The sequence below is a fragment of the Micromys minutus genome (assembly GCF_963924665.1).
Source record: "Micromys minutus genome assembly, chromosome: 10".
Lineage (NCBI taxonomy): Eukaryota > Metazoa > Chordata > Mammalia > Rodentia > Muridae > Micromys > Micromys minutus.
The window spans coordinates 19,741,384-19,756,931 of NC_137979.1; the positions used below are offsets into that span (position 1 = coordinate 19,741,384).

Genomic DNA, 15,548 nt, shown 5'->3' on the forward strand with positions numbered 1-15,548 from the left:
CAAAGATCGCCTCCCTTCCTCCCCTAGGTCTCTCTGCAGGAAGGAAGTGTAATTCTAGAATAACCATTTCCCAGGAGCCAGGCACGTTCCCTGTGCCCTCTATAAAACCCACTTAACACAACTCCTCTATAAAGAAGTGACTGTCATATACTCCGATTTTACAGATGAGAAAAGATTAATCTTCATAAAGAGCATAGAGCCCCAGAGACCTTGCTCTTTCTATATGTACACCAACCAAGTGTGTTCCTTTCTTCAGATAGAATCTATCGCTGAATCTAGAACCTCACAAGTTGGCTAGATTGTTCATACAGCAAGCCCAAGGGATCCACCTGGCTCCATCCCCCCAGGGCTGGAACTGTATACAAGTCTACAGTTGGGACTGCAGGTGCCCAGGGAAGACACAGGCCTGCAGTGGGACATTTGGCTTTTTGTCCTTTTTAATCTGGGTTCTGGAGACAGAACTCATATCCTCAAAGCTTGCATGACAAGTGTTTTGTCAAGCACTGAGTCACTGCCCCACAAGACCTTGCTCTTGACCACTATACTATGCTGACTATCATATCTGAAAAGCAAATGTGACCCAAAAGTAGAAACAACAACCTCTGTGTGACTACTGCAACACGGTGCTCCCTCAGGAACAGAGGTCAGAGAGGAAGGCAGTGGTTAGCATCCTTGCAGATAACAGGACAAAGACTACTTGCTCAGGGTGAAACTTAAGAACCACGTACGTTTCGGGAACGAACACTGACAGCCGAATTCACCCTCGACTCAGTAACAATCACTAGAGCTTCAGCTCTCTGCCCAGAGCTACGGTTTTCCAACAGGATGCATGAATTATCGGAACACTTTCATCCGACTGGGACTCTACATTTGAACTTTAACACCGTCCCAGACCCAAGCATCCCCGGCAAGATGACAAATGAAGGAGCTCACATGCTGTCAGGACTTAATATGAATTGAATTAAAGGACACCATCTCTCCTATAGCACTCTTACTGACTCCCTCTCCCTACTTTTGAGAGTACCTGACCCACGGGTTCTCAACACCCACTGGACTTAAATAATCCAAAGCCACTGCGTCCAAGGTCGTACATGATCTGAAGACCTTTACGTGCCTTCAATACACATCACTTTCAGGCCTATGCCCTTTCTACTTACTGATCACTCTACCTGGATCATTCCTAGATCTGGCCTGGTAGTGTCCTTCTCCGCATTCTGTTCTCCACGCTAGTATCTCCTCCTTCCCTGAGCTTGGCCTTCAAGGACCGACTTCCTACGCAGCCTTCCAGATCCGAAGCTCTAACTCACCCTGGCCGGCAAACCCGCACTCCTTCAACTGCTTGTTTAACACAAAACTGCTTCACACACTTAACTGCTGCCAGCTCGCTCCACCCCAGCACAAAATACCAGGGAGAAACTAATTTCTAAAGAAAGCATTTGCAAGTGCTAATGTAACGCAGCACCAGAAAACAAAGGCGGTAACCCAAGGCAGGGCTGGTAGAGTCTACCGAAGACCTCCCCACTCCACCCCCACCCCCAAGAACCCGGTTTGGCTGACTGTTCACACGCTTTTCAAGAACCGAAACCAGAAGGGACGGAGGAGGCTGCGGGAGGCTGGCGCTGCCTACCTTGAACTCTGCGGAAAGTTGGGGCGTGTATTCGCGCGTCCAGAGCGCGCGCACCAGCGCCGCCAGCTGCTCGGTGACCTCGGCGCGGCCCGGCGCCGCCCGGTAGCGCCCCAGCGCTAGGAACTCGGCCAGCAGGTCGGTGTTGCTGAGACACTGCACCACGGCGTTCATGAAACAGGTGTTGCCATGGTTCTTCAAGCCCTGAGCGCCGGGCGGACGCACCCCGTCACCCGAAGATATCTGGGGTTGAGATCCCGGGAGACGATTTGGCCCTGGGCTCCCGGCAGACGCTGGTCCCGGGCCCGGGGCGCAGGCAAAGCCCCCTTCTCCATCGCCATCGTAGGGGCTAGGCTGGGCCGGGGGCCGGGTCGGCGAGTCTCCCGAGCGGGAGCGGCTGCCCAGAGCTAGCAGGAAGCGGTTAAGCAGTCGGCGCAGGGAACGGCGGCGGCGGGGCCGGGGCGCGGGCGGCCCCTCTCCCAGTGCGTCCCCCGCGCCCGGATCCATGCTGGCCACGCACAGCGCAGCCCCCGGGACCCGGGGTGGACCGGCAGCTTCCCGGTCCTCTCTGCCTCCAGGAGGAGCCGGGCGCCGGCTACCTGAGAGCCAGGTGTGCGGGCACCGGGCGAGGGCGGAGCCAGGGGCGGGGCCGCCACGCCACGCCCCGCGCGGGAATCCGGCCCTACGGCAGCGCCCGCCGCCGGGCTCCCGCCCCCTCGGCTCGGGCTGGGAATGCACTCCCCGGGAGCCCGCCTGGTGGACTTCCCCGCCCTTCCTTCCCGCCTTGGAACAGGCCTTTCACCCCGGCTCGCCTTCCCCGCCCATCCCTAAACCCTAAACTGCGGAGATAACCCGGGGATGGAACCTTCAAAAGCGCCCAGGGAAGCAAAGCCCTGGTTCTGGCTAAGTTTCTAGCCGTGGAAGCCAGGGGAAGACTAAGAAAAATGACCGGCGAGCGGTGCCCCCGTTCGTGCCAGGTGTCCTGAGAGGCGCGCGCTGGCCCCTGTGCAGGTGGGGAGCCCAGGCTCAGGTGTGCGCGGTCAGGTGGCGCCACCCCCTTGCAGCCTTTGCCTACACTGGTCACCCCAGGACTTGAATTAGGAGTGGGTGTGCTAGTGGGTTGGGAGTTTGTTTTCTTTTTCTTGGTGTTTTGCTTTGTTTTTTTAATAACACGGTAGGTTACAGTCATTTTCCAAAAAAAAAAAAAAAAAAAAAAAAAAAAAAAAAAAAAAAAACTTGGGGGACTCGATCATCCTGGTTTTCATTGGTGAAGGGAGCTCGGAGAGGTTGAGTCTACGAAATGAGAGAAACCGGAATTCGACCCTCGCTGGGTGCACTGCAGGGTTCGGGCCCTTTACAACCCCCCAGCAATTGCTTGGCTGGAAGTTTTCCGGTTTTCTGGCGCGCCCCCTACTCCCTTGCTGCTTCACTCCACGCAAAATCCTGGCTGTATCCTTATCCAATCAGAATTAGTTTGGCCTTGCCCCGCCCTTGATTCCCTGGGTAACCCTGGAGGCCTCTGTTCCTTTTATGTCTTAACTGTCAGGTTTATAATTAATCAGGCAAGGTCTTGCAAAATAAATTTCTCGCCAGTTTGTAGCTCAAAAAGAGATCAGCGGCTTTCTGGAGTCGGAAGTACATCAGAACCCAAAAATGTGACTTGCTATTTAATAAATAAGTGGTCATCATTTATTAAGTATCCTCCTTGATCTTCACATAGGATTGCAGCAGTTACCTGGTGTCCAAAAGCTGCATAAGTTAAGGATAAAGAAGAAACTGTAATGTGGAGACATGAAATGTAAAAAGCCATCATTTACCTTCCTGGGAAAGATATCCAGCTGGCTGATTAATTTATAAGGTTCATTTCATCACCCTGCTGTACTGAAGATCCCATAGTCATGGCAGAGTCTGATAAATCATCTCCCGTATTTCACCTTTCAGATCATGTCAAGATCCCCAGTAACTCGCAGGGAGATTTTGTTTGGTAACACTTTGGGGGGGGGGGGAGGTTGTTGCTTTTGTTTTGCTTGGAGGTTGGTGAGAAGGGAGGGAGGGGTCTGTCACACTTGTGAAGCTCAGGTTTGTCTGGAACTGTCATTCTCAGCCTTAGCCTCCTAAGTACTGGAATCCTGGGTGTGTGTCTCCAGGCCTGGCTAACACAACTTAAGGAAGCTTTGGTGTTTAACTCTATGGGGAGTGCCGAGATGCATTATCAACCACTTCAGCTCTCTCAAGACTCACAATAAATGTCCCAGCAGGAATCTATTCTTACTTGGCAAAGTCGAAAACTAGAGCTGAAATTGTTTTATGAGCTTGCTGTAAAGGCTAATTTTTGATAGTCAATTCGATCAAATTAAGAATCACCTGGGGGGAGGGGGCAGGGCTGGAGAGATGGCTTAGCAGTTAAAAGCATTAGCCACTCTTCCAAAGGTCCTGAGTTTTATTCCCAGCAATCACATCCATCTATAAAGGGATCTGATGCCCCCTCTGGCGCACAGGCATACATACAGATAGACCACTCATACATTTAGAAAAAGAATTATCTCTGAGGGTCTTTGGGATATAATACGGCAGTTAAAGGTGCTGGCTACCAAGTCTGATGACCTGAGCTTAATGTCTGTGAACCACAAGCTGCAAAGAGAGAACTGACTCCCCCGGATTGTCTTTGGGCTTTTATATGTGTGCTATAGCATGGACACACTCAAATAAATAAATATTTTAAAGACCAGCTAGAGATCGAAGTGTTCCTCTGGATGAGACTGTCAGAGTGGTTCTTGAGAGTAATTAAGTTGGTAAAGATTCATTCTCAATATGAGTGGTACCATCACATGGCCTAGAAGCCTGGGGCAGGGGGAGGAGAAATAGGTAAGGAGAGCCCCCAGCATTTCTCTCCCCTTCCTATCTTCGGTGACTGAGTATGTATGCCTCACCATGAGGTTCTCCTCAAGTGCCTGGGGCAAAGCCACCACAGTTCAAACCCTGCACAGCAATGAGTCCGAATAAGTCACTGATTGCTCTTTAGGTTGTTGCTGTCACATATGTGGACAAAAGCTGTACAAAAGTTAACTAATACACCTGCACAAAGGCCTGTGTTCAACCTGACTGCCTATACCACTTCACCAAAGAACTGATGATTTGAAGGGCAAGGGAGACAGCCCTGTGTGTGTGAGCCCTGGTCCCACCCTCATCACCACACACAGGTGATCTCTCCTCATCCTGTTTTTATAAGGAAACAGCACCCCTCTCTGGGAACAGGTCAAGAGGAATGCTTTCGGACTTGGATTTTGTGAGACAGATAAAGAGGTCATGGTCAAAGGATAGCACCTTTAAATGTATTAATAATATGAAAGAACTCATATATACATATACATACACATATATGTATATAAGTGTGTGTACATATATGTGTATACTGGATAATTTTTTTCTTTAGCATTTTTCAATTTCAACATACAATTTAATATAGTAAGACATATAAAGGAAAGAAGTAACTTCAAGACAAAGTATTTTGACTATAGAACAAAAATAGGTGTGAGAAATCAAAACCGGTTCTGGAGTTATCCAAACGTGGTCCTGGGAAGGACTGTGTTCAGTACAGGAAGCTGGAGAGGTCCAGGGCGCTTCATGAAGCAAATGGGTATTTCCACCTCAAGATGGCTCCGTCTGCACTCACACTGATGATATACTGGTTTCTTGGACTTATCCGGATGGCCATGATGTTGCCGCTGTGCCCCACCCCGATGTGAGTCACTTCACCCTCATTGTAGTCCCAGACTTTGATCAGATGGTCATGTCCACCTGAAAAACAATCGCATGACGTCGCTGACGGGGACTCGCTAAACAGCCCTGGCCTCACGGAACAGCTTCATTTTCAACACAGTATCCCATATGCCAACTTGAAGGAAGAAAAATCCATATTTATATAAAGCTTTTTTATAATCCAAAAGAAAAAAATATCTATGCATGGTTCTAGTAAATTTAGAGTGGAAAGGATTAACCACTAAACACACCAGCACTAGATCCCCTCCCATTCTTCAGGAATGCAGAGGTATAGGCTCATTGATAGCTGTAGTTTGATATCTTTATTTATTTATTTTTTGAGGCAGGTAAATGTATTACAGGTAAGGTAATGTATTACATTACATATCTGTGTAATAGCCCTGGCTGTCCTGGAACTTGCTCTGTAGACCAAGCTGGTCTCCAATTCACAGAGATTTCTCCCCTGCCTCAGCCTCCTGAATATTGGGGTTAAAGGCATGTGCCATATCTATTTGTTTTGTTTTGTTTTAAAGTCAATGTGCTTGTGGAACTTTAGTTTACTTGAAGCATTTATAAATGTCCTGGAGAATCAAAGAACCTGGCAGGAAATTGTATCAGTGCTGTTCCGGTGGTAGAAATGTGGTAAATGCTCCCAGATAATGTTGGCAGGTTCATTCATGGGCAGGAGTTGAGACTGAATTCAACTTGAACAAAGCAAACTGGTGGTTAGGAGCAGAGTGAAAAAGAGAGCAGGTGATCTACCTACTATCCTAGCACTCATGAGCCTGAGGCAGGAGGATCACTATTCAAGGCTGGTCTGAGTTACATATAGTAAGACCCTATCTCAAAACAAAAACAATCAAAACAACCAAAAAAAAAATGCATAGAAGAGCAAGTAAAAGTCTCAGGACATTTAAAGCCTCATTTCTGCCCCAAAAAGCAAACAGAGCTATGTAAAGCTTGACTTTTCTCTGTGCCCTGAACTGAAGTGTGATTTTTGGACGTTTCCAGCTATGGTAGTGGGCTTTTCTCGGCTGAATGTAACCAAGATGTCCTTGAGACCCTCCACTAGCTTCTCTGGCTGCCCCCCCCCCACCTAAGGGTCCTTGTCCTCAAAATAAGACAACCATGGTTTACTTATCTTACCCAGGACTGACCTGTAACAAAGTGTCCTCCTTCCTGAGTGATATCCATCCCATTGATAGACCCTGACAAGGAACCTTCCAACTCTCTGATTACTGAGCCATCAAATACTTCCCAGTAAGCAATCTGGAATGTAGGAGAGAGGAGTTAGACCGGAGTCAGTGCAGTGGAATCATCCACACGCATGCTAACAAAAGATGCCTCTACTTTATATAGAAGGCAGCAAAAATACACCATAGGAGGGGACCAGTTGGAATTATAAATAGGCCATGGCGAGGGGGTGGAGAAACCATTTTATTATTTTTAGTATTGGCTTTGAAATTTGCATGCTATTTAAAGAGATGTTGATATGCGATAAGTCTGGGTTGCGACAGAGATTTTTGATAAGGCGAGGCCGACTGAGTCTGCTGCCACACGTAAAATAAAGGAGACACACTGATGCTTCTGCTCCTGCGATCTGAGGAGAAGGGCCAGGCTGCATGCCTAAGTGGGAGGGAAAGTTCTTTCTGGAGGATGGGGAATGAGAGTTCTAGAGACTGGGCTTTGCTAAATCACTCGCTGCCCTCGCCTCACCCAACCCCCAACTCCAACCCACCCCCTCCCTGTCTTGTGACTGGACCCGATCTCATCTTGCTCCACCCCTACCCCCCCCCCCGCCCTTCCCCTCGTCCCCCAATCCTAGCCCCGCCCCCATGTGTACGTGCGCGCGTGCTTGCCTCCCATCTCTATCGACCGCCAAAGCCAAACTACAACTTAGCCTTTTCTTAAACCAGCAACATATTCCAGAGGGTGAGACTTAAAGAACCTGAAAACCTAACCTTGGTCCCTCCCTGCCTGGGAAGGGAAACCAATTTGGGAGTAAGAAGATACAGTTGCTAAGAAGAGGATGCTTCCCCTCTGAATGCACTGTCTGTATAGGGCCCGAGAATCTCCACCCAAGGGGGCCAAAACGCCTACATGCTCGAGTCCCTATGACACACGGTTTGTATCTAACCTATGCATATCCTCCATCTGTGTACGCTGATAAATCGTCTCTAGAGTGCCTAGAATGCTGTATCAATCACATCAGGCAAACACTATGTGAACAGCTGTTACACCATTTAGGACATAATGGCCTAAAAAAAAAAAAAAGTCCTAGACATGTTGAAAAAAACATTGAGCAAAGATGCAGTTCTCTCCCAAATCCCACCCCATGCTGTTTCCACGCCTTTACAAGTGATTGAATCTTCACTCGAGAAACTGGGATGTAGTGGAGCATCTGCGCTTACCTTCCGGTCTGTGCCGCTGGTGATGATCTGGAATTCTTCCGGGTGGTAACAAACACACTGGAACAGGGTATTGGACAGGATCATCTGATTCCTTCTAAGTCGCCTGAAAGTAAATTCAAATGCTCTGGAACCCGACTTTGCCTCCCCTAAAATAACTTCTTTATTACGAAGTATGCAGTTGGGCAAGCTTGGAAGGGGTTGGTTTTTCTTTTGACTCATGCTGATCACACAATAGCACTTGGGGTTTGATTTTGTTTTTTTGTTGTTGTTGTTGTTGTTACTTTGTTTTGTTTTTATTTTTGTTGGTCAAAACAGACGTCTGCAGAGCTGGAGAGATGGTTCAGTTTTTAAGACCACGTGCTGCTTTTGCAGGGGTCCTGAGTTTGGTTCCCAGCATTGGCATCAGGCCACTCACAACTGCCTCTAAATCTACCCCAAGGAATCTGATGTCCTCTTTTGGCTTCACATGTATACACACATCATTTTTTTTTTTAAAAATAACGTTTTTAAAATAGACTCCTGGCTGCTCTGCCCTGAACTTACGTCTCTCCCCACAACATCTGTCAGTGATTGTAAAAAGACAGGCAAAAAAGGTGATGCTCCTTCCTAAAGACAAAGCATGAAACTAGAGCAACAGTAAGTTCCAGAGAAAAGGATGGAGAAGATACTGATTTGGATCCGACCCACCACCTCTCAGGAAATAAACTTGATTCTCAAGGCCACCACTGGAGTCAAGTGATAGTCCTTGGAAACTGAGTGGCTAAGGCTGGGGAAAGCTTGTTTCAAAGGGATACTATTGGGCCCATCCCTGCTGATCTGGAGTCAGAAGGTTGGAATAGAGGCCCAGAGACCTGTATCTGAAACTGGCCATTGCACTGATTGTTATGTGTGCACAGGTTTAAGAACTCCTGCCTTAGATGCCATAGGAAAAAAATGATATATTTTCAGACTTGGGTAGATTCTGGAACATGCTAGACTTTTCCACCTAAACATCCCTAATCTGAAAGTTGGAAATCTAAAATAGTCTAAACTCTGAAACTTAGGTTTTGGAGGACTGAGGAATTTGAGATGAGGATGCCTGTCCAAAAAGCATGGCTCTATCTAGTGTGCTGGAGACTGTCTCCCAGGCCCACCTCCCCGCTGAAAGTGTGCCCTCTGCAGTTCCTTCTCATACTGGAAGCTTTCAAACACAGCATTTGAGCTGAGGATTTTTAAAGACTTTTGGCACAAATTAAACATTCCCGATCCACAGAAGGAAGGTGTTAAGGAGTTGTGGCGGTTCAATGGGCAGCCACTGAAATAAACTCAGATATTCCTTGGCACACACTTTCCCACATGTCTACGGATACAGGCCTTAAATCAACAACTCCACATGGGAACTTATTAGACATGAAGAAACGCAGGTGCCCTCTAAATTGATTCAATGAAAAGCTATATACAGAGTATTTGGGAGGCAGAGGCCTCGTCTACATAGTGAGTTCCAAGATAGCCAAGGCTACACAGTGAGACCTTATCTCAGACAAAAGAAAGAGAGACATGGGGACCAGTGAGTGGAGATCCAAGGTGGAATCAGGCCTGTCTAGAAAACCAGATTGCTTTGCTTTGTTTTTGTTTTGTTTTGCTCATGTGTGTGTGTGTGTGTGTTCTATTGTGTATATGTGTGTGAATGTGAATGTGGAGGCCAGAAGTTGACATTGGCTGTCTTCATAGTCACACTCCACCTTGTATTTTTTTTTTTTTTTTTTTTTGAGGCAGGATCTCTCATTGACCCTAGAGCCACTGATTCAGCCATAGCAAGCCCAAGGGATCCTCCTGCTTCTACCTCCCAAGTGCTGAGATTCTAGGTGTGCTCAGACTCTACCTAGAATCTGTATCCACAGCCCTGCATTTAGATTTGCAATTAGTTAATTACAAATGTTCTGCTTTTGCCTTCAGTTCTCAATCCCCTCTCTCCCAAGCAGGAACATGGCATGGTTGTGTCAGCTGGGCGTGGTGACACACACCTTTGCCACTTGAGAGTGAGGTGGATGAGCCAATGAATTCAAGACCAGCCTGGACAGAACAATGGTACCCCACCTCAAAAAACGGAGGGACACTTTGACCAGCTGTATCCCATTTGTCCCTCTGTACTTAGTTCAGCCCCTAGATAGTTATCCAAAGGCTGTGCATCCCAGGGGTAGGAGGAAGGGGATGGGTTGAAGGAAGATTGGCAGAAAGGGTTTGGTTCCAAAATAAAAACATAGGAAAAAAAACAAAACCCTCGACAGCCAAAAAATTAAAGATCATCTTTAAAAAGTCTCTGAATGTCTCCAGTAGTGAAGGTCACATGTTTGGGACTGAATAGTTTGGCATTGCCATCTTTATGTCTGTGATTTACAGTGTAGGCAGTCTCTGGGAATATGGGGAAGATGCCTCTCCCAATACTCCCCCCCTAGGGCAGGCTCATGACCTAGGAGGATGACAAGAGGAGCAGCTTGCCCTGTAACTTTCCTTGTTAATTTGCAACATTTAGGTTGAATGGATTCATTTTAAGTCATGATCACTACATATATCTGAAAAACTTCCCTGTCTGTCCAGAAACGTCTGGTATTTAGTTCTTCCTGGAGACCATTTTTTTTCCTATTGGAATCTCTAACCCTTGGACAGCCAAGGAGACCAAGGTCTTCTCAGATCCTTTTACTGCTGTGATGGCTAATCTTCGTTGTCAGCTTGCCTTGATTTAGCGTCACCTGGGAGATACACATCTGGGCACATCTGTAAGAATGTTTCCAGGTAGGGACAACTGAGTAGAAAAGGCTGCCTGGATGCACTAGTCCTTTAACTGGGATCTTGAACTGGATAAGAAGGAGCGTGTGGGACAGGAGCTAGGACTCAGTGGTTAAGTGCACTGGCGGCTCTTTCAGAGGACCAGGAGAACAAGGTGCTCTTCCTAGCACCTACATGGTTGCTCACAACCATCTATAACTCCAACTGCAGGACACAGGATGTCCTCTTCTGGTCTCTGTAGGCACCAGCTGTGCATATGGTACATAGGCGCATATGCAGCCAAAACACTCATGCACATAAAATAAAAATAAAGTCCCCCAAAAGACCCTTAAGGGAGTAGGCAAGCCAAGTGTCACAATCATTTCTCTCCCTCCTAACTGCACAGTATGACCAACAGCCTCCAACTGCCATGTCTCCCCACCATAATGGACCATAATCTCAAACCACGAGCCAAAATAAATCCTTTATTCCTTAAGTTGCTCTTATGAAATATTTTGTCACAGCAATGAGAAAAAAAAAGGCTGGTACAACCTTTCGGGATCTTTGCCGGTGTTCAGGAGAATGCTGGCATGTTTGGGTTTTTGTAAGTGTTGTGCTGTCCTCCCTACCCATCCCAGGTACTCACACAAGGTCCCAAATGATGCACGTCCCATCAGTGCTGGCTGTGACACACTCCTCGTTGTTCTTCTTCACCCTGATACAGGACACAGAAGACTTGTGCTCTTTCAGAGCCTCCTCCAGCTTCTGAGTCTGGCAGCCTATCTGCCACACCCTTACCTGTGGGCACCAAAGCACAGACTAGCAACACAAACCCAGGACTTTGGAAGGGATTGAGAAAGATAACAGTATTTCCCTCTCTGGTTGGTGGGACTTATTTAACTCGGTTCTCATTTCAGCCCTACAGGGTGGGAACGCAACACTTCCGGGCAGGAGCCTGTATGAGCTGTGGCCATCTTCTCTTGAATAGTGGATGCTGCTGCTACCAGTCTCCAGACAGGCTTCTACTTTGGGAGAAAACAATCAGGCTCCCGCCAAAAGAATCAATATTGTGAGAGCCTCTACTAAGCCCAGAGGAAGAACCTGTCTCCTCATTTCTGCTGAGCACTGCTCTCCAGTTTCTCATGCTATCAGGGAAGCTCTTGATACCCAGAACCATATTTAAACTTTCACATCAGCTATCCAGCCTTAATCATCGGAAACTGATGTTATTCATCCTCGGAGGATCAAATAGCCATCTTTTTTTATAGATTGAGAAAGAGTCTCTGAATTCTAGTGCAGGTGTGTATTTAAAAATGAAATGGAGGTGCTGACTAAAGGACTCGGCAGTGTATGAGCGCTGCCTGCTCTTCCAGAGGGCCTGGGCTTCATTCCCAGCACCCACATAGTGGTTCACAACTGTCTGGAACTCCAGCCCCAGGAGAGCCTATGCCCTCTTCTGGCCTCTTGTGGCACTGCACTCACACGGCATAGACACAGACACATAAAAATAAATAAAATTTAGAACAAATAATGAAAAGTGAAAAAGTGGATAGCCTCCAAAGAGTTAGTTGCTCTAAAATTAAAGGCTTTTTAAAAAAAATGTCATTTTAGAATTGTACCTCCCCTTCTCCTCCACCGCTGATGATCCTTTTACAATCAGTGGTCGTGGCAATGGCCGTCACCCCAATCCTGTGCGCACTGTTAATGGAGTACATCAGCCGGCCTGACTCTGGAGCAAAGGCTCTGATTTTTCCATCATCCCATGCTGAAGGGAGAAGGAGACGAAAGGTAGGTTGGCCCAGTCGAGAGACTCCCCACCTTTCTCTGCAGATTGACACCCTCCTGAATCACCAAGAAGAGTGAAAATGGGGAGAGATGATAGCGGTGGGGTGAGAGCTAACAACACTCTTGTGCTCTTCTCCCCAGCCCCCCAAACTACTCTCACCCGGAAAGGGGTCGGAGGGAGCTGGAGTGCACCTGCCTGTAGTATAATCTGGAGTGGGGAAGGAGGGCTGTTCTTACTTGACTGGGTTCTAGACCTCCACTCTAGTCCATGTTAATTGTTTCTTATTTTGTTGCTGTTTTTTGGAGATAGTTTCTCTTTGTAGCCCTGGTTGTCCTGGAACCCACTCTGTAGACCAGGCTGGCTCCCAACTCACAGAGATCTGCCTGCCTCTGTCTGTCTCTACCTACCTCCCAAGTACTGGGCTTAAAGGTGTACGCCACCCCTGCCAGACTGTCATTGTTTTTTGAGACACGGTTTCTTTATGTAACCCAGGCTGCTGGCTCTTAGTTCTCTCGCCTCAGCCCCCCAAGCCCACCCCCCCCCAGCTTTCCCCCACCTTTAAATCCTAGACTCCTTACCTGATTCTCACCATCACCGTGACCTCAATAAAAGTTGCTCAAGCAAAGAACCTCTGAGTCACCCTTGATTTGTCTACTTTCCAAACACACAACTCGGTGCAACAAAGGTCAATCCTTCAGGAAGGCCCCTTATCTTCTCTGTTAAAATATCCAGTCTTGAGCTCCTTCCCCCACCTCGGCCACCCCATTCCAGCCACAGCCTGATCTGAGTCCTGTTAGTAGCCCTTCCCTGCACTTCTGCTTACGATTCCTTATCTATTAGGGGTTGGGATGTGCTTTTTAAAAAACAAGGCACCTTTCCGATCAAGACCTCCCCAAAGTTCTAGAATTAAAATCCAACTTTCAAAAACAAACAAACAAAATGGATTTTTTAATAAAGCATGTGTATATGTGTGTGGGGGTGTGTACATGTAAATGCAGGTGCCCAAGGAGGGTAGAAGAGAGCATCAGATCCCCTGGACCTGAGTTAAGGAGCTGCCTGGCGTGGGTGCTGGGAACTGAACTCTGCAAGACCAGTGTGTACTTTCAACCACTGGGTCTTCTCTCCAGCCTCCAAATCCAAGTTTTTAGTCTGAACACTAATTTGTACCTGGTGCCACCTACCTCTCCTTCCTCCTCTGCTACCACTCTTCCTGAGGCCATGCCTCTCTGTAACTGATGAGGTTCAGACACGCTGACATTCTTGCTACCCCTTAAATACAGCAAATGCTTTCCCACCTCGGAACCTCTGCACTTGCTCTCCCCTCTATCTGGAATACCTTTCCTCCCAGGGCTGTGTGCAGACTCACTTGCTATGAGTCTGAGTATTGTCTCTTGAGCTTAGCAGTTTTAACTAGGATGCCCAACTAGGATGCTCAGCAAAGACTTGAGAAAATGAAAGGGGAAAAAGAGGCAAGCTGTGGAGGTGTTTACAGGAAGAGCATTCCAGGCCAAGCGAAGAGCTAAAGACCTTCGAGCTTGGTGAGTTTATGGAACAAGGAAGATGCTAGCACAGCTGGGAGGTGGGGGAGGGGGAGGGGGAGGGGAGCAGGTTGAGATAAGAGGAGGGGAGTGGAGTAGAGAAGGTCCTACAGGGACTTGTGTGTGATTGCTGGGACTTTGTGGGGTGGGGACGGGGAGGCTTGGAAAGCCCAGTAAATGGCAAGACCTAATTTAGCATTTTTAAGTAGATCTTTGGTTTGTGTGTAGAGAATTGACCGGGGAGAAGATAGACAGGTGGGTAAGAGTAGAGGCAAGCAAGAGCAGTAGAAACTACTGGAGAGACCTCTAAGTATGGCCAATGGCAAAGAGCTGGGTAAAGGCGACCAGAGAGGGACCTATGGCTGTTCTTTGGGATGGAGCCACTGGAACACATGTAAGAGAAACAGAATGGGGGTGGGAATGACTCTAAGGTCCCCTTGTCCAGGGACTTGTCAGTTCTGGGTACAGTGTAAGCCACTCGGGGGAAAGACATAAGGGAGGAGAGCAGACAAGGAGGAAACAGGGCCAAGAAAAGGGGGCATGGGCTCCTAGATCTCTGTTTAACAGCATCACTCAGATCACCTTGGCCTTGCCCTGATGTAAACCGATACATTTATTTTTTGACTAATAGAGAAATTTGATATAGGTTACTCATAAGATGATGTTAAGAAACTACTGTTTCATAGGAAAATATTTTTAGAGACATATACTAAAATATTTAGAGAAGAAATAATGTGGTATCTATAATTTGGGAGGGGGTTGGTTTCTTGAGTCATGCTATTCTATAGCCTGGGCTAGCATCAGCCTTACTGTGTAACCAAGAATGATCTTGAACTCCTAATCTCCCTGCCTGTACCTCCCAGTGCCAGATGACTAGGTGTTCACAACTGTGCTCGGCTCATAGCATCTGTTGTTTATGTTAAAATGTTAGTGTGGGGCTGGAGAGATGGCTCAGCAGTTCAGAGCACTGACTGCTCTTACAGAGGTTTGGAGTTCAATTCCCAGCAACCACATGGTGGCTCACAACCATCTATAATGGGATCCGATGCCCTTTTCTGGTGTGTCTGAAGACAGCGACATGTACTCGTATAATAAAATAAATAAATCTTTAAAGAAATACACATTAGTTTGGCATGAACTGTATTTAAAAATTTTCATTTTAAAGACTGGAGAGATAGTTCAGTGGTCAAGAATACCAGCTTCTCTTCCAGAGAACCCACGTTCAACTCCTAGAACATATATATGTGTGTGTGTGTATGTATGTATGTATGTATGTATGTATGTATGTATGTATGTCTATGACTCCAGTTACAGAGAATTCAATGGTTTCTTTTATCTCTGTGGACACCTGACAAGCATGTGGTGCACAGACATACATGTAGACAAGACCCCATACATATCAAAATAATAAACAAATGAATAAACCTCTCCTTTTACCAACACTTGGGAGGCAGTGTCAGGAAGATCAGGAGCTCAGGGTCATCCTCACCTACAGAGCAAGTTCAAGACCAGTGTGTGTTACGTGAGACCCTTAGAAACACCACCAAAATAAAAGCAAAAGAAAGAAAGAAAACCTACCTGCATGCACAAAGAGTCCTGTAAAAGAATTCTTTAAAGCATTCCTTAGTTTGAGTTGGTCTTTTCCCTCTTATACAAACGAGCTCTAAGCCAAGGCCCAGTTCATC

At 47.1% G+C, this 15,548-nt stretch overlaps 2 protein-coding genes across 2 annotated transcripts in view; both read right to left on the bottom strand.

Annotated features, from left to right (window-relative positions):
• The window catches only part of USP43 (ubiquitin specific peptidase 43), a gene marked incomplete at its 5' end in the record, with an annotated part of 54,763 nt that extends 52,632 nt beyond the window's left edge, over positions 1–2,131 (bottom strand). Inside the window, one exon of the mRNA XM_080922384.1 lies at positions 1,628–2,131. Coding sequence (XP_080778510.1) covers positions 1,628–2,131 — 504 coding nt within the window. The remainder of the gene's footprint in view (positions 1–1,627) is intronic.
• A 3,115-nt stretch (positions 2,132–5,246) lies between these two features.
• Positions 5,247–15,548, bottom strand: part of CFAP52 (cilia and flagella associated protein 52) — a gene marked incomplete at both ends in the record, with an annotated part of 37,839 nt that continues 27,537 nt past the window's right edge. The window contains 5 exons of the mRNA XM_080923495.1: positions 5,247–5,422; positions 6,541–6,652; positions 7,795–7,897; positions 11,186–11,337; positions 12,159–12,304. Coding sequence (XP_080779621.1) covers positions 5,247–5,422; positions 6,541–6,652; positions 7,795–7,897; positions 11,186–11,337; positions 12,159–12,304 — 689 coding nt within the window. The remainder of the gene's footprint in view (positions 5,423–6,540; positions 6,653–7,794; positions 7,898–11,185; positions 11,338–12,158; positions 12,305–15,548) is intronic.